This window comes from Carettochelys insculpta, chromosome 15 (genome assembly GCF_033958435.1).
Source record: "Carettochelys insculpta isolate YL-2023 chromosome 15, ASM3395843v1, whole genome shotgun sequence".
NCBI lineage: Eukaryota > Metazoa > Chordata > Testudines > Carettochelyidae > Carettochelys > Carettochelys insculpta.
In genome coordinates, this window is record NC_134151.1 from 35,128,467 (window position 1) to 35,146,689 (window position 18,223).

Below are 18,223 nucleotides of genomic sequence, written 5' to 3' on the forward strand. Positions count from 1 at the left end.
TCTACAGCTAATATGCTAATCCTCTGGCTAAACTAAAAGATGCCCAACTATGAGGGCCCACCAGTCAGGTTTAAAGTTAGTGTTTAAGGGAAAAACTGAATCAGTTTTTAAAGTATGAAGCTTCTATAAATTTTCCTATATTGAAAGTTTTGCTATTCAATTAAATTCTGATTGAGTGTTTGTGCCTCTCTGCCATTCTACAGGTATGGATGTGTGGGGGTCGCATGGAGGACATCCCTTGCTCCCGAGTGGGTCATATCTACAGGAAGTACGTTCCTTACAAGGTTCCCACAGGAGTCAGCCTGGCAAGAGTAAGCATTTTTCTAATCAACCTTCCTTTGCAGCTTGAGAGGCCCAGGGACAAGTTTCCCTAGCTTGTATCATGCTTAGAGATGGCAAAAGACCTATTGGATTAGCAGATGTGTCACTCTGTTGGGAAGAATAGACAGGAAATCTAATAGTAACCAAAAGCTACTCTTGATCTTCACCAAAATTCCCAAGGCATGGGGAGTCATGGGACTGTGCGCTTGGCTGGTTGTAGGCAAAACACTCCCAGTAAAATGTACAGTATGCTTTCATCGTTTTGTAAAATTTCAGTGTCATGATAGCTTAGATGACATTCTGAACAGTGCGATACGGGATGTATCTTTCAGTGCTTTAAAGATCTTTCACTCTCATGGCACATCATGTGTTATCACTCCAGAATAGGGCAATACTCTGTTAAATAGTGGAATAGCATTATTATACTCCAATAAAATTCACATAAGTGCCTAGGTTCACCTTTTGAAAATGATATGCATGTTTCTTCTGTTGATGAGGACTGAGAAGTCAGATATGAAGTGATCACTTTGTGAAATGTGCTCCCTATGGGAGATATGTTTATCATTTTTCTGTGTGAATCCACTTCAGTGAAGTGATTCTCATTTTACCCACATATTTGTTACTAAGACATTGAGTACCCTGGATGAAGTACAACTGCCTGTCACCACGGCCACATCTACACTTAGCGAAATCTTCGAAATAGCCATGCCAAGGGCCATTTTGAAGAATACTAACGAAGCGCTGAAATGCACATTCAGCATGCCGCCAGCTCATCCAGACGGGTCCTTTTCAAAAGGACCCCGCCAACTTCAAAATCCCCTTTTTCCTAAAGGATCCCTATAGGAATAAGGGGATTTCAAAGTTGGTGGGGTCCTTTCGAAAAGGACCACCGTCTGGGCGAACAACCTGGGAGTGGAAAGCAGCAATTTTGAAGTGCTGCAGCTGGCAGCATGCTAATGAGGCGCTGAATGTGCATTTCAGCACCTCATTAGTATTCTTCCAAATGGCCATTAGCATGGCTATTTCAAAGATTTCTCTAAGTGTAGTGAGGGCCCATATGTGATGGAGGACCTTTGAATCTTGACAGATGTGTTTTGCAGAGTATTGATTGTTGTAGTGGAGCTGCAGCTACAGGATCACACCTACCACCAAATGTGCTCCCCAGAGAAAATCCTGGATTTATATTTCAACACACTTTTAAATGCCTTCACCAAACAAAGACACTCAACCAGAGAAGTAGATTGTTTCATGGAGCAGTCCATCCTTCCCCTATCTACAAAGGGAATAGGAAAGTCAGGGATAAGTGGGTGGAAAGAAGAGTGGGTTGCTGGCTCTGGGGCATATGGGAGTGAAAGTAGGCAGTGGGTAGATCAGGGCGCACTCTGTAAAGGAGGAAGAAGATAAGAACAAAGGAAGTGGTTAGGAAACTGCAAACAAGCTCCACGTGCTGCAAGCATCAGCCACCACCAAAACTGCAATTTATTTCTCTAGAGGGGATTGAGGCAGCAAAGAAAAATTTGGAATTGTGTGTGACTCTACATAGGGCACACCCCTACTGCAGTCCACATTCTTGGTGCGCCCCTTCCCACCATCTGGAGTATTTGACATAGCAACAACAGCAACGTCCAGTAATCCCCTTTTGGGGTCTTTCTCCTTCCTTCTGGTGTTTGGTAGGAAACTAGTTTGCAGCCAGACCTATGCTTCATTTGGTATTTGGGGTGACTGAAACCGCAGTGCTAGCTAGCGGAGATCACGTCTGCCTTTTTAAAGGAGTGGGAGAAGGGAAAGAGATGAGACTGCCCTTTATCCAAATCAGGGCCCCTCCAATATTCAGTATTCTGCATCGACTCAAGAGAAGGCAGTAGAATGCCTGGCTTGTTCCACTATGGGCAGGCACGTGAGCTGCTGGCGAGTTGCCTGAATACATGCTCAGAATATGCAGTCAAGGCTCACAATGAGTGCTAATTTGGGCACTGAGACTACTGACACTGTCAGATGCAACCCTCTGGCAGCTGAGCCATGTGCTAAACACCTGCAGTGGAGTCGTCAATGAAATGTTATATCAGACATGTGCTACTAACATAGGATGGATAAGAGAGACATTAACCATGCAGGTGGCAGCTGTGGGGAGTACAGGTTGAACCTCTCTCATCTGGCACCCTTGGGACTTGACCGGTGCCAGATAATTTGCTGGATGACAGGTAGTCAATATTTTCTAGCACATGACCAAGACTTCCACTGCTTACTGTGCTCTTCAAAGACATTTAGGGGTAAATTAGAGCTAAATAACACCACAGGACACTGACTGTCAGGACTGATGGCTGTAAACAAACTTTATGGGACCACAGGAAACTTGGCCACACCTATGATAAGTGGTCATCCAGCTAACTAAGATCATGCTGAATTACAGAGTTGCTGGATGAGAGAGTTCCAAACTAGAGAGGTTCAATCTGTATTTGGACTTGCTGTAAAACATGCAACCTGCTTTATATTGTAGTTAGTGGGACAGTGTTCACATGTGATGCTTCTGGAGGAGGACTTGGAGAAGCACAGCAATTTGTGATCACAACAATAAATGCAAGAGGCATTATCGATCACTAAGGTAAGGAGATAGGACAGCATAGGCACTAGAGTTACTACCTGACGGAAAGCAGAAAGGGGTATATCTAGAGCATCCTTCATTTTAGTACCTAGGCACCCTTGTATTGGACTGGCTGACACTCAAATTATTTTGCAGTGGTGGTGTAGCCATTTTAGCATCCAGAATAGGAGAGCCACAAGGTGAGGCCAAGAACTACTGTTTGTGAAAGACAAGCATTTAAGATGAAACAGAACTCTTCTTCAGGTCTGCATACAGGTTATTTAGCCTAAGGAGTAAAACACATGTTTCCAGAGACCATTTAAGATGAAGTGGGTAATTAACACCTCTTAAATCATAGGTCAACACATACAAAAGACAAGCCTGGGAACTTGAATTCATAAAATCATGGTCTCAGAAATAACAGTTTTCATGACTCATTACAACAGTCTGTAACTCACTAACCTACTTTGACCTCTTACTACAGAGGTGTTAATTGCCTACTTCCTCTTAAATGGTCTCCTGCATCACTTTTCCTTCTTATACTAAATAATCTGTATTACCTCATACCTACCTGTGACACACTGTACTTTTCCCAGACCTGAAGAGGAGATATTTTTAACTCTGTCTCATTCACTACCAGAGATTGAGCCAATAAAAGATATTCTCTCACCTATCTTATGTCTCCAATAGCCTGAAACCAAGAGAGCTGGCTACAATGCTACAATATTGTAATGATTTTGTGTTGGATAATTCCATCACAAAGATTTGCAAATCTGTTAGGGCTTCCTAAACTGCTAGTACAAGGCAAAAACAAACCAAAAAAAAACCCTTCTTCCCTTATACGTCACACTGTACTGGAAGAGGAAGCTGTAGTTCAGCAGAAAGGAAAGGCCTAACTAGGCAAATTTCTTCAGTTTTGTAGCTGAGAAACAAGGAATATTAATTCCTTAGTATCATACACTGCAGTTTTCTACCTCTGGTTTCCAAGTAAATAAATTGAAAAAGGATATAGTAGTGCCCTCTAGTGGGAAAAGATAATAGAGACAGAAATGATCTAAACCAAACCAAGAAACAGTGCTCTTACTTGGGTATGTTTAGTTCTTCTTCGAGTGTCCCCGTGGGTGCTCCACCATAGGTGACGGCTTGGCCGGCGCCGCAGATCGGATCTTCCAAGCAGTTTCTGCCGGACCGCGCATGCGCCGGCGCGCGCCGCTCCCTGGCGCGCTCCTGGCCATGTGCGCGATCCGGTCCCCGCCAGTTCCTCTCAACCGCCGTCAGCTGCAGACGGAATCCGACTAGGCTAAAGCCACATAGCGTATTCAACGACTTTATTTGTTTTCTCTTTAAAGTTTTTCAGTTCTTTAGGATACCATAAGTAACCGGTTGTTATTTTGTAAAAAAAAAACAAAAAAAAACAAACAACAAACAAGCTACGGAGGGACAGCTCAAGCCAGTCCCAGTAACAAGCGCCGGAGGCCGGGAGCTAGGGCCATCAGCCCTCCTGCGGAGGCAGGCCATCGGACGGGGAAACAGCACAAAGAAGTGCTAAGTACCCACAAACAAACTCAAAGACTCACCAACAATGTCCTCCTCAGGCTTTAAAAAATGTGAGTCCTGCCGAGAGGCGATGCCAGTGTCCGATGGGCACAGTCTATGCATAAGGTGCCTGGGGGAGTCCCATGTGGCACAAAAATGCGCCTTCTGTGCAAAATTAACGACCAGAGCACGGAGAGACAGGGAAATGAGAATTAAACTGCTGCTTCTTGACAAGGCCCTCCAGCCAGACGTGCCGGAGCGGCCGCAGCAGGAGGGACCCTCCGGGGCCCTTAGAAGGAAAGCTGCCTCCCTCACTCCATCAGCGCAAAAACGGAGGAAAGTTTCTCCAACCCGATCCCTGCCGGCAGCAACAGTGAGCGGGACGGGAGGAGCGAGCAGCCCCCAGCCGCAGCAACAGCTGATCGGCGGCGGCACGGAGAGCCACGTGGAAGCGGCTCAGCCTCCGATGATCAGCCAGCCGCCCCGCACCGCAGGCAGGGCGGCGGCTAAGCAAGCGCCGGTACCAGCGGCACCGCAGGCAGCGGCACCGACCCCCGGGGAACCGGCGGTGCAGAGCGCGCAGGCACGTAGCCTGCAGGCGCAGAAGGACTCCGCACGTGCGGCACCGCCCTCGAGCGTGCCTAGCATGGTGCCGACGGGGCCGGGATCCCCCGCCCATCAGGGGGCGGAGTTACCTCCTCAAGGGAGGGGGAAGGCTGCACACAAGAGGAGGCACTGCAGCCCCTCTCCAGACAGGGCTGTGGAGCTCTTTTCTCGCAGCCCTCCGCTCATGTTGCAGACGCCAACCAGAAGGCAGGGGCCCCCCCTAGCCTACCCGGAGCCCCCTTCTCCTTTCCTGCAATCAGCCTCCCCATGGCTGGCACCACCCTCGCCCTTCCTGGGATTTGAATCGCTGGACTATTATGCAAAATCGCTCTCTCCAGTGTCTCGACGATCCCCCTCTCCCAGACACACAGGGTACGTGCAAAGGGAATGGTCAAGGTCACCTTCCCAGGAACAGTGCCCATACTGCCATGGTCGTCCCTACCACGCGGGGCATGGACACCATCGGCAATCTACCAGGGAGAGATCCCCACATATTACCTCGTACCCCCGAGGGCAATCGCGATCGGGGACGGAGACTCAAGCATCCCAGGGGGAACTGGCCGTGGACCCACGAGATTTTCCCTCGCAAACCTCCAGCGAGAGGGCGCACCATCACCATCAAGAACCGGAAGGGTCCAAAGAAATGTACCCCAGCGGTTCCTCGTTTTCCTCCCCGGATGAGGCCACGGCCTTAGGGGACGTCCATCCCAAGGACGATCTCAAACAGTTTCAGGAGCTGTTTAAGAGGGTAGCTTTCACGCAAGGCATCCAGACAGCACAAGTGCAAGAGAAACATCATAAGCTCCTTAAAAATTTGAGCTCCCCGGCCTCCTCCAGAGTAGCAATCCCGCTTGATGAAGCGATCTTGGAGTCCGCCACTACCATATGGCAGACCCCGGCAACTATTCCGCCTGTCCAAAAGAGAGCGGATAAGAAATACTTCGTGCCGGCGAAGGGCATGGAGTTCTTGTTTAGCCACCCCCAGCCAAACTCCTTGGTGGTGGAGTCCTCGCAGCAAAGATTAAAAACATCTCAATTTAAAACAGGGGGAACGGACAAAGATGCCAAGAAGCTAGAGCTGTTCGGCAGAAAGGTCTACTCCTCCTCCACTTTAACCTTGCGAATGGCAAATTATGCAGCGCACTTGGCGAACCATAATTTCGACAACTATGCCAGATTAACTTCCCTCATGGACTCGCTTCCAGAGGACAAAAAGCCGGTCCTCAAGGCCATAGTGCAAGAGGGCTACGCGGCTGCGAGGATGGAAGTTCAGATTGCTTTGGACGTTGCGGACACGGCAGCACGTTCCACAGCAACTGCAGTGGTGATGCGACGGGAGTCCTGGCTCCAGACCTCGGGCATACCGAGAGATCTGCAGGCGAAGATAATCGACCTTCCCTTCGACTTGCAGAAGCTGTTTGCTGAATCAACTGACTCGGTCCTTCATTCCAGTAAAGATTCAAGAGCCACACTCAGGACCCTGGGGATTTACACCCCTCCATACTCAAAGAAAAGGTACTACCCACAGCAAAGGCGATACCAATACCAGCAACAGCGCCCCCAGTATCACAGGGGTTACGAGCAAGGGCGGCATCAGCAGCACCAGCAGTACAGAACCCCCAGGCGACGCTCACAACAGGGCCGGCCGTCCTCGGGGCGGGGCCAAAGGCCACAAGTTTGACATACAAATCCAGGGCTGCGCCATCACCACCATTGCACAAGATCATCCGAAACGACTTTTTCACCATCGCCTCCGACCATTCTACGACCAGTGGCAAAGGATCACCACAGACAAATGGGTGCTGGAGATCATAGCCACGGGGTACGCCATCCCCTTCCAGTCGCTCCCGCCGCCGCGACCCCCGCCCAAGCCCCACCCCCAGGAGGCCTCCCATGTAGCCAGGCTCAGGCAGGAGGTGGCCCATCTAGAGTTCATAGGGGCGGTGGAAAAGGTGCCGGAGCAACTGCAAGGGAAAGGGTTCTACTCTCGGTATTTCCTGACGGAGAAAAAGACAGGAGGCTGGAGGCCCATCTTAGACCTTCGTGGCCTCAACAGGTATCTGCGCAAGCAATGTTTTCGGATGATCACTATTGCCTCCATCCTTACAGCACTGGACGATGGAGACTGGTTCGCAGCCCTCGATCTACAAGACGCGTACTTCCACATAACCATTCATCCGGCTCACCGACGTTTTCTCCGGTTCATGGTGGGCAACGAACACTTCCAATACAAGGTCCTACCGTTTGGCCTTTCCTCGGCCCCCAGAGTCTTCACCAAGACCTTGGCAGTGGTGTCAGCCTACCTGCACAGACAGGGGGTGTTTATTTTCCCGTATCTGGACGACTGCCTGCTCAAAGGGACCTCGAAAAGGGAGGTTCTCCGCATGATACGCGTCACAGCAAACACGTTCTCCTCACTTGGCCTGGTTATCAATCTGGCAAAATCAAAGATAGACCCCTCACAGGACATAGAGTTCATAGGGGCTCGCATAAACTCGGTCTCGGCGAGAGTATACCTACCAGAGGCTCGCTTTCGAGCCATCGGTTCCCTCGTGCAGGTCATCACCTTCAGCCCTACGGTGCCGGTCTTGACGTGCTTGCAGCTGCTGGGCCACATGGCAGCGGCTACGTTTGTGGTACAGAACGCCAGGTTGCACATGCGCAGCATGCAACATTGGCTGGCAAGTGTATACAAGCCGGCAGTACACACCGTTCACAGGGTGGTGTCGCCCCCACCTGGGGTGCGCGAATCCCTGCAATGGTGGGTAAACCCCGGGAACTTGCTAACAGGGGTACCCTTCCATCAGCCGCAAATATCGGTTTTCCTCACTACGGATGCCTCCCTCATAGGGTGGGGAGCGCACATGGGCAAAGAGGTGGCTCGAGGACTGTGGTCACCCACGGAACAGTCTCTACATATCAATGTTTTAGAGCTCAGAGCAGTGTTCAACGCCTGCAAACACTTTCGAGACCGTATACAAGGCAAAGTCGTCGGGATCAGTACAGACAATACCTCCACCATGTTTTACATAAACAGGCAAGGAGGAGCTCGATCCCGTACCTTATGCGCGGAAGCAATCCGCCTATGGAACTGGTGCATCGCCCACGATATAATCCTGAGAGCCTCCTACTTGCCGGGCACGCACAACGTGAAGGCAGACCAGTTGAGCAGACGTTTTGCTCTCACCCACGAGTGGCAGATCCGTCCCGATCTACTACGGCCGATTTTCCACGCATGGGGGTTTCCCCAAATAGATCTGTTTGCCACTCAGCACAACAAACAGTGCCCACGATTCTCCTCCAGAGCAGGGCTGGGCCAGGGGTCCCTGGGGGACGCGTTCGCGATCCCGTGGGGAGGCCCCCTGCTTTACGCGTTTCCCCCCGCAGTGCTGATCCACAAGGTTCTGCAAAAAGCCAGGAGAGACAAGGCTCGGATGATCCTGATAGTCCCAACATGGGATCGCCAACCATGGTTCCCCCTACTCCTGCGCCTGTCAGACCGCCCACCGATGCCTCTTCCGGTGGCGCCGGATCTGCTCACGCAAGCCCAGGGGTCCATAGTGCATCCGCACCCCCAAAGCCTGCGACTGCAAGCGTGGCTAATCCATGGCTCAGCTCCCTAGAGAGCACATGCACAGTGGAAGTACAGCAAGTCCTAGAAAGTAGCAGGAGGACTTCCACTAGGAAAACCTACAAACAAAAATGGACTCGATTCATGGCTTGGTGTTCTACCAAGCAGCTGGCCCCCCTTTCGGTGCCTATACCTACAATTCTAGAGTATTTACTGGACCTCAAGAGAGCAGGACTCTCGCTATCCTCGTTAAAGGTCCACCTTGCCGCCATCTCGGCGTTCAGACATGAGGAGGGAGGGCACACGGTGTTCGCCCACCCTATGGTTACCAGGTTCCTCAAAGGGTTGGTAAACCTATACCCCCCTCGGAAACCGATTCCACCTTCGTGGAGCTTGGACCTGGTGCTTACCACACTCATGGGACCACCGTTCGAGCCCTTGGCCACGGTTCCCCTTCGCCTCCTTACAGTAAAGACGACCTTTCTTCTTGCAATTACGTCAGCCCGTCGGGTGAGCGAGCTTGCGGCAGTCATGGCAACGCCACCCTGCACTGTCTTTTCCAAGGAGGCGGTAACCATACGGCTGCATCCAGCCTTTGTTCCCAAAGTTTCTTCCGAGTTTCACATCAATGAACCTATTGTTCTACCCTCGTTCTATCCAAAGCCTCATAACTCCAGCGAAGAGGCGCGCCTACACCTCCTGGATGTGAGGAGGGCGCTAGCCTTCTACGTAGACAGGACCAAGTCCTTCCGAAAAACGGATAGACTCCTGGTCTCCCTCGCTCCCAAATCTAAAGGAGAAGGTCTCTCATCGCAGAGAATCTCAAAGCACATTGTATCCTGCATAAAAATGTGCTACGAGCTCAGAAAGACTCCTTTGTCGGCCACTCCCAGGGCTCATTCCACCAGGGCGGTGGCAGCATCAACAGCCTTTTTCAAGGGCGTTGCATTGAAAGACATTTGCAGAGCGGCGACCTGGTCATCCTACGACATGTTCGCCAAACATTACGCCCTTCACAGGGTATTCCAAGAGGATACCCGTCTCTCTGCAGCGGTCCTCTCGGGGACCAGCTGCACATAATCCGATTACCCACCACCTATCTGGGTTACTGCTGGGTAGTCACCTATGGTGGAGCACCCACGGGGACACTCGAAGAAGAAAGAGAAGTTACTCACCGTAGTAACGGTGGTTCTTCGAGATGTGTCCCCGTGGGTGCTCCACTTCCCGCCCATCCTCCCCGCTTCGGATCTCTGTTAGTGTTTTGCAGGGGCAACCGAGGCGGTTGGTCGAGGAACTGGCGGGGACCGGATCGCGCACATGGCCAGGAGCGCGCCAGGGAGCGGCGCGCGCCGGCGCATGCGCGGTCCGGCAGAAACTGCTTGGAAGATCCGATCTGCGGCGCCGGCCAAGCCATCACCTATGGTGGAGCACCCACGGGGACACATCTCGAAGAACCACCGTTACTACGGTGAGTAACTTCTCTTTCTGAGAATCAGTCAGAAAACATCTTACTTGAAAAAGACTGTTTTCTTTTTATTTGGAATGTATTACTATGAAAAAATAATAACTTCAGAGAGAGATTCACTGTTCTTCTGTTCCTTTCCCCTGTAACGTTAGAATCCTGTAATTCCTTGTTACTTCTTCCAGGATGTCAGAGGGAATTAGGGGTTGATCTGATGGGGTCCTGCTGGAAACCTTAGAATAGCAAGAAATTCAGAAAGTTTTTAGGCTGAGATTTACATTTAGTTGGTGGCAAATTGGATCATAGAGTGACACCGGGGAAAGGGCGTATATTTGACTATTTGGAGCAGGATAGGAATGTCACTTGCTCACAATTGCCTTAGCTGGTCTTTGCTTCTAGTCTTCCATGGCAAATTCAGTGCTACGAGTTGAGCATTCCATTGAAATTGGTATGCCAGGTGTACTACTTGGGCTTGGCAGTCCAGCTACTTTGTTCCAGTGAGAGTGCCGAATGTTGCCAGGCAGCAGTCAGGGAGCTGATGACATATTGTACTCATTGTTAGGCAGCACTTCAAGTGCTTTGTGTTGATGTACCATGTGTGTTTGGCAGCAGTCAAAAAGCTGTGTATAGCTACATTGTAGATTTAATGCTAACTACTTGCATTGAAATGATTAAATTGCTGGTTTAGTAATATATTGAAACTAAAATTCACTTTGTAGAGTTACCTGTTTGGTATTTATCAGTGTATCGGAGTGTGTTTTTCCTTAAATGAAGTCATGAATCCCATTTAGAGCCAGTTCAGACACAAAGGGAGCCTATGAGAGGCTCTGCTAGGGAATTTATAAGTGACTTGGTCAGGGGCAAACCTGTGATACTTGGTGAAAGGGAGCAAACCATGGAGGACGTTCTGAAGGGACTGCATCTCTGTCATGTATAAGCTCCTGCTTACTGTGCCTCAAAGTTAAGTTTCTCTGAGTTTTTCATATAAAAAATTAATAGTACAGAGGAGATAAGTCTATGAAAAGGTGCTTTATAACACTGGGAATGACAGATTTCATTCAGCAGAAGGGATGTGGCTGGATGGACTAGAGCAGGAAGAGAAGGAAGTTGTCATCTCCAACCTCTGAGCCCAGTGGTATTTACAATCACTGTTTGCTCTCTGACTTGTATTTAAAACAACTTCCAACAAAGGGCTCTTTCCACAGCCACACAGAGCCACATCTAATGGCCAAGCATCAAGGACACACTTTCAACATCAACCAAACATACCTTTCCCTGTAACTCCCCAGGAAATCGAGCATACCACTAGAAATTATCTTGCTCTTAGCAGCTCACGTTCATGGAAATTCTTTCTGAGCAAAAACACAAGACCTGCTTTGAATTCTAATCTAGACAGTTGGAATGGATGGGTTTTAATATACTTCCCTCCTTGTTCCTTCCAATCCTGTCTGTTCCTTATGCAGAACTTGAAGCGTGTGGCTGAAGTCTGGATGGATGAATATGCAGAGTACATCTACCAGCGTAGGCCTGAGTACCGGCATCTCTCTGCAGGAGATGTCACTGTTCAGAAGGAACTTCGCAACAGTCTCAACTGCAAGAGCTTCAAATGGTTCATGAATGAAATAGCTTGGGACTTGCCAAAGTTCTACCCACCAGTGGAGCCCCCAGCAGCTGCCTGGGGAGAGGTGAGTTTACTTCATAAACAAGCCAGAAAGATCTATCAAAGATCTCTTTGATTGTTACATTGAGATTATCAAGAGCTCTGATGCCTCTTTGCTCCATTTCTGTGAACAGACATCACATCTTTACTCAAAAATTTTGCAATGAATGCTTGAGAGGTCAGAATTTCTGAATGCTTCATAACAGAGCTGACAGTCTTCATTAGCACAAAATCACAAAAAGACACTGTATGCTGCCTTGTTCTGTAAGACTGCAGTTATTGTGCCATGTATTAGGGAAGGCAGCATAAGCTATTTGGTAGGACATGGGATTGAGGAAGGTAAGAATCACAAGAGAAACAAAGCCCAGGTGTCCTGTGAACCCTTCGGCCTGTCAGTTTCTCTGCACCTCTTCTTTCGCACCTGTAAAAATAAGGATACTACTACCCCTCCTTGTAAAGGGATAAGAAACCCATAAGTGTTAGGGCTTGTTGTGCTGATTACTATTAAATAACAGACTCTGCCATCCTCTAGTGCAGTGTTTCTTTAACCATGTTCCACGAAACACTGGTATTCTGTGAAAAACTTGCAGGTGTGTTGCGCCTGACACTTTTTTAATATCATACACAGATGGTATCTATTTTCTGTTCTTAAAACCAGATACAATTTTATTTCTTCACTGCTATGATACCTGATTAAATTACTTCATTTTGCTTTTGCTGTACATGTTATTGCTTGTGGGGTTTTTGTTTTGTTTTCATTTTTGATTTTAAAAGAAAATTTTCATAGATGTTCCACATAAAAAATATTATTGTTTGGTGTTCCATGGTCTCAGAGTTTAAGAAACACTGCTTTACTGTATGTTTTCTTTTAATTTAAATGCTGAGTACTTAAAACAGATTACCATATAAAGTCATCCCTGTTTTGACTTCCAAACTTTGTGTGCCTCTATCCAGCTGTATCAACGTCAGCTCAGTTGTACAATGTAAGGCATTTTGCATTGTACCTTTGTACTAATAGCTTTCATTGTTTGAGGTAACTTCTTAAATCATTCTGTCACTTGGACAAAAGTGTAACATAACTAACAATTTAATATTACAGATCCGTAACGTAGGAACTGGTCTATGTGCAGATACTAAGCACGGAACACTGGGCTCCCCACTGAGGCTGGAAACCTGCGTGAAAGGCAGAGGAGAGGCAGCTTGGAACAACATACAGGTAATTGACTCTTCCTTGTAACACATTCATTTTTAAAAGGAAGATAAGTACAAACAACGTCAAAAACACCTTTGCCAAGATCTAAATGAGGACTTAAAAATATCACAGTGGTGTCACATCCCTGGGTAAGGAGGCACAATGCTGTGCCAGGAGAATGAAATGTGATCTGTTGTCCATTGATCTAAGTACCATAGTTACTGATGGTGTTCCTAGTAGACTGGCGCTATTAGTATAAAACAAATAGCAGGAGGGATTGGATCTGGAGACTGGAAAGTTCCTTGTGGAGCCTTTACTTTTTAGTCTTCAAAGTATTAGGGTGAACAGCAGAGACTAAGAAAGGAAACAAGTGTACCAAAACAAGAGAAGAAAAAGATAAGGCAAGTGATATGTAACAAAGTGGATATTAACTTTAAAGCATCTGCTGAAAGAAGTGATAAAGAGGAACACCATACATATTGATGAACCTGTAGGCACATTCAATAACCACTTGCTATTCTTCCTCCGACAGGAAGCAAATACACAATTAACATTCCCACCATTGCTGCGGAAAGAGATTGAACTGACAGGGCTATCGATCTACCCGCCTAATGCACTGAGCGCCCGAAATGACAGCTTTATTGTAACGGGGAGGGGAATATTAGTCCTAAATTGTAGCAGCCGAACTGAGGAAAGATCAAGAATACAATGCATCTGTTATGGAGCTGTACATAACTGCAGGGAAATGCATTTGGTTTTAGAAGATAAAGTTCTGCTGTGCATGAATTTTGATCCAGGAAAAGTGGAAATTAAATCAGTTTACTGTGAGATTCAGTTGAAAAACAATCCTTTGCTTTGTCTGTGGGTTCCCTGGGCAAGTGTCTATGGAGCTGTTTGTTTAAATGTACGATGATAGTGTCTTTTTGTTTCTGTATAACACATTTGTTAATAACCATGGCCATTTCCATTGAACTAGGCTCTCTTCTGGGAATGAGGGAAGGGGAGGGGTTGGTCCTTTTATGTAGAGTTTTGACAGCATCTCTTTGACTAGTAGTGACACAAAGCTTCCTCTGTATTAGCGTCACCTTTTTCTGACACTGAGGTATGTGTATTATTGAAGCATTCTTCTCTAGATGTCTCCCTGGTCATAAAGCCACATTCCCCAGAGCAGCTCCTGCTCACCAGATTGAAGGAGGCACTTCTGCTATCCAGCCTCACTTTGAAATGGAATTTCCCCTGTCTGTATAAATGCTGAATGCCAGTACCTGCTAGTGTCACAAGTGAGGCATAAGCAGGGCATGAATCTTTTTGGGAGGAACCTACAGAGCACCAGAAACGTCATAGAAGTTGGGGGCTGGGGATCATGGCCCTGCCCCCACTTGGCCTCTTCCCTGAAAGCCCCACACCTATTTTGCCTCTTCCCTCCCCACCAAGGCCGCACTCTAGCTCCACTGTCTGGCTCCAGCCTTACACTCTGCCATGAGATTGCTTGTTGCCCGCCCAGATGCACACACCCTCTCCGCAACTCAGGCCCTGGAAGGAGAAAGGGAGATGCCCACACTAAAGCCAGCAAAGGCAGGCTAGTTCTGGGGATGCAGCTATCCAGGGAGCTCCGGGGCCACCACTTCCTCTTGCAGTGCAGAAGGTGGCATAGCTCTTTCAGTTCCCACTGCCAAGGGGAAGGTGGGCTGCAGCCAAGCTGGGAAACTGCTGGCTCCCCTAGTCAACACCAAGAGGCACTGGGAACAGGCCCCTGTGCTCTGCCAGTAGCTGCACTGACACTTCCACACCAGCATCCTGGCTTGGGCTCCGTATCTCACCAAGCACAGTGCTGCAGCAGCCTGGAGACACACTTGCGAGTGGGCAGAGCCAGAGTGTCACACAGGGGCAGGCAGGAAAAGAGGATGAGTGAAGGAGGAGCCGCAGGGTAAGAGGTGGATGCTGGCGATGCTACAATCAGAGTGCTGTTTCCCCCACTTCTGGGGAGCTGCTGGCACACCTCCAAAGGGAAGCGATCCATGTGTGTCTGGCGTTTGCCTCTACATGGCCAACCTTCTCTATTTTGGGGAGGCTTAGCCTCCCCACATCTCTCCTGTTCACCACCCATAGAGGAACCTGTACCCCTAATTATTATATTACCATAGTCCCTGGGAGCCCTAGTCTGGACCCCATTGTTCCAAGTGATCTACAAGCACCAAATAAAAAGACAGACCCTGCCTCAAATGGAAAATGAAGGACATGTTTATATTAATAACAGAGTTCAAACTACAGCTTCCCTTCCTCAGAAATTCAGCCCTGCAGGAAATGTTTCAACACCAGTGCCAAGGCAGCAGGACCATGACCCTCCCTCTGGTCACTTCTTCCCTTCTTATTCCCTTTCCATCTTCTGCCACCACCCTAAAAATGGATTGTGGTTCTCAGGGCTGTTCCTGGGTAAGTTGAGAGTGCCGATCTAGTGCTATCACCTAGACTTTAAGATGAGAAGCTACTTGATCGTCATAGAGGTCTGACCTCCAGCATGTTGCAGGCCACAAAAACTCCACCTCTGTAGAGAGCCCTAACATGTGGCTGACTTACTGAAGTCCTCAACTCATGATTAAAAACTTGGTTACAGAGAATCTGCCATTTACACTAGGTCAAATCTGCAAGTGACTCCGTCCCATGCTGCAGAGGAAGGTGGGGGCTTTGGGGGCGGAGGGACGCTTCCAGTCTGACCTAGGGGAAAATTCATAACAAAGCCCCTAATACGGTGATTAGTTATACCCTGTGTATATGGGCAAGATCACGTAGCCAGACCCCTGGGAAAGAATTCTCTGTAGTAACTGAGACACCTCCCCATATAGTGTCCTGTCACCAGCCACTGGTGATATCTGCTGCTAGCAGTGGTAGATTGGACCAAGTTCAGTCTTGAAGCCTCTGTACCCCTCCCACAGGGTGCCTCATGCTGCTTCTAGGGAGCCTCGTATGGCCTGGGAAACTCAGGGCTCCTTCTTAGATTGCTTGAGGCATTGTGCAAGCTGCCAAGGCAGAACCATTATTAACAAGGGTCTTGCAGCTCTTTGCTGATTCTCCCCTCTGCCCTGGCAAGTACTCTAATCGGTGAGTATAAACTTAATACTCCCACTGAGAGACCCATATACCCAAATAAGGATCCACCAGACTGTAAAAGTGGCTTTTTCTGAAGAGAATTCGTGACTTGCCTTCCCCAGAGAACTGCCATCCAGCTGAGCAGTGCTGCACCCTGTGAGGATACAGAATTTCAGCTCTTGAGTCTGGATGACTTGTCTTCATTTGCTCTGATTCAACCCATTCCAAGAGAGTCCTGTTTGTCCTGGCAGGTGTTCACCTTCAGCTGGCGGGAAGATATCCGACCCGGGGACCCTCAGCACACCAAGAAGTTCTGCTTTGATGCCATTTCCCACAGCAGCCCTGTGACCCTCTATGACTGTCATGGAATGAAGGGGAACCAGCTCTGGAGATACAGGAAAGTGAGTGTGTCTCATCATTCCATGCATACCTGAGATTCCTTGTGGTAACATGGCTTGTGTGTTCTCTTGCAATTCATGTAGCTGGGACAAGAGAATCTATAGAAAACCATTGTTGTTTAGCATTAATAAATGTAGCCTGGGCAAAATAGGGTAGGCCTACCTGACTGGAAAAGGACTCATTAAGCAGCTCATAATAAAGAGAGTATAAAAACCACTAGATACAGGAGACATCAAAGAAGGTGCTTCTCCTGTTTGTTCTGGAGAACCTGTCCTGGGTTGCACTTTTTGTCAGTCTTGTTAACGTGAGCACAAAAACCACATTTCATTGGTGGCATAAGCAGCACCACTCCTCTGACTTATGACAGTGCACCTGCTCCCCATCTGCTTCGATGCAGGCTCATACGTGAGCCCAGTATTTGGTCTTGTGCTGCCTTTCCTATGTCCAGCTTCTGTTCCAGTTTGATTGCAGATTGGCTTCAGTCTTGCCCTGCTTGCTGATGGACATGCAAGCGTCCGCTTTAACTTGCCCTTATTATATGGAGTTGGCTCTCTGAATCTTTATTTAAAAATGGGAAGGAGCAGCGCTGAGAGGGGTGGAGTCAATGAGAGGGGTGGAGCCCTGGGTGGAGTCAACAAGAGGGAGCAGGCAAGGAGACTTCTCTGCTAAACCAGCTGCAGTTTGCCCCATGGCACTTTGGCTGCATAGTAATGCCACATTTGCCATGCAGAACCTGCTTACAAAGTTACACTAGAGCTTGTCAGGTTGTTATAATAATGCAGATGCTCCTGACATATGTGAATGTGACTTATTAATGCTCTACAAGAAATAATTGTGTAGCAACAGGTGAAGAGGTTGTTACTTAGAAAGCTCATCTCCCGCAAACCTTGATGCCTCCCTCTGTACGTCCACTGTGACGGGATGCCAAACAGCAGATCGTGAGCCTGCAAGCAGAAGAATTTAGCTTTAGTTTGGTTCTGCTTTGCCTGGCAGATGTTGCAAGGGTGGACTGGGTGCCTGTGACAAGCAGGGAAAATTTAGACAGTCATGCCATTCTATCATTTCAAATATGCAGGCTGGGCTTGCTTGGAAATATTGATTTCTGAACCAGTTCCAGCACTCATAGTTGCCAAAGTGATGCATTCTACTGCTCACCCAATTACCAATGCATAGACAGGGGCAGATATTTCCTGAGGGCAGCTCCATTCCTGCTTTGTCTCTTCCTACCCCTCTCCAAGGTTCCCCCCGCACAAGGACGTCCTGTTTCTCCATGTTTTCCAGCCCCCCGCCAGCTTCACCCTCTCCACAAAGTCCCTACCCAAGCCACCTATCAGCTGTTTGTTGGCACCCTAGATTCTGTAATCAGGGGCATCGCCAAACAGCTGTGGCTGGTGGATGCTGAGCAACAACTTTTTTTCCCAAAGGGTGCTCCAGCCCCAGAGCACCACAGAGTTCTCATCTATGACTGAGTGAAGTAGACAGCAAAAGTAACACGAATGTTTGCTGTACAAGTGGGAGATGGGGAGCATGTCATGATCTTCTGGCAGAGAAGTCTTGGAGCCCCACTCCTTGAGAAAGTTTAAAGCAAACTGGACAAAGCACTATAAAATGTGAAGAACAATCTTACATTAGAATGGACTATTTCTGAATTTGTGGAACACCATAAATAATAAAATTTCTGTTCTGAAGAGACTACAGTTTGTTAGAGTAGATCTGGTACATAAATCCATTTCTTGAGTTTTCTGCCACCCACACCAAGCTGGGAGAAGGATCAAGGTGAAAAAAGCATGCAATGGGTAAAATATGTA

At 48.3% G+C, this 18,223-nt stretch overlaps 1 protein-coding gene across 3 annotated transcripts in view; it reads left to right on the forward strand.

Moving 5' to 3' along the window:
- The window catches only part of GALNT10 (polypeptide N-acetylgalactosaminyltransferase 10), a 156,146-nt gene that overhangs the window by 131,151 nt on the left and 6,772 nt on the right, over positions 1-18,223 (forward strand). For 2 of the 3 annotated variants that reach the window (XM_075010127.1, XM_075010129.1), the window contains exons 8-11: positions 204-311; positions 11,541-11,762; positions 12,837-12,953; positions 13,462-13,896. In XM_075010127.1, coding sequence (XP_074866228.1) covers positions 204-311; positions 11,541-11,762; positions 12,837-12,953; positions 13,462-13,842 — 828 coding nt within the window. In that variant the 3' untranslated portion in view covers positions 13,843-13,896. Of the gene's footprint in view, positions 1-203; positions 312-11,540; positions 11,763-12,836; positions 12,954-13,461; positions 13,897-16,267; positions 16,418-18,223 lie in introns of those variants that run through there. The other variant, XM_075010128.1, reaches the window with a different exon arrangement.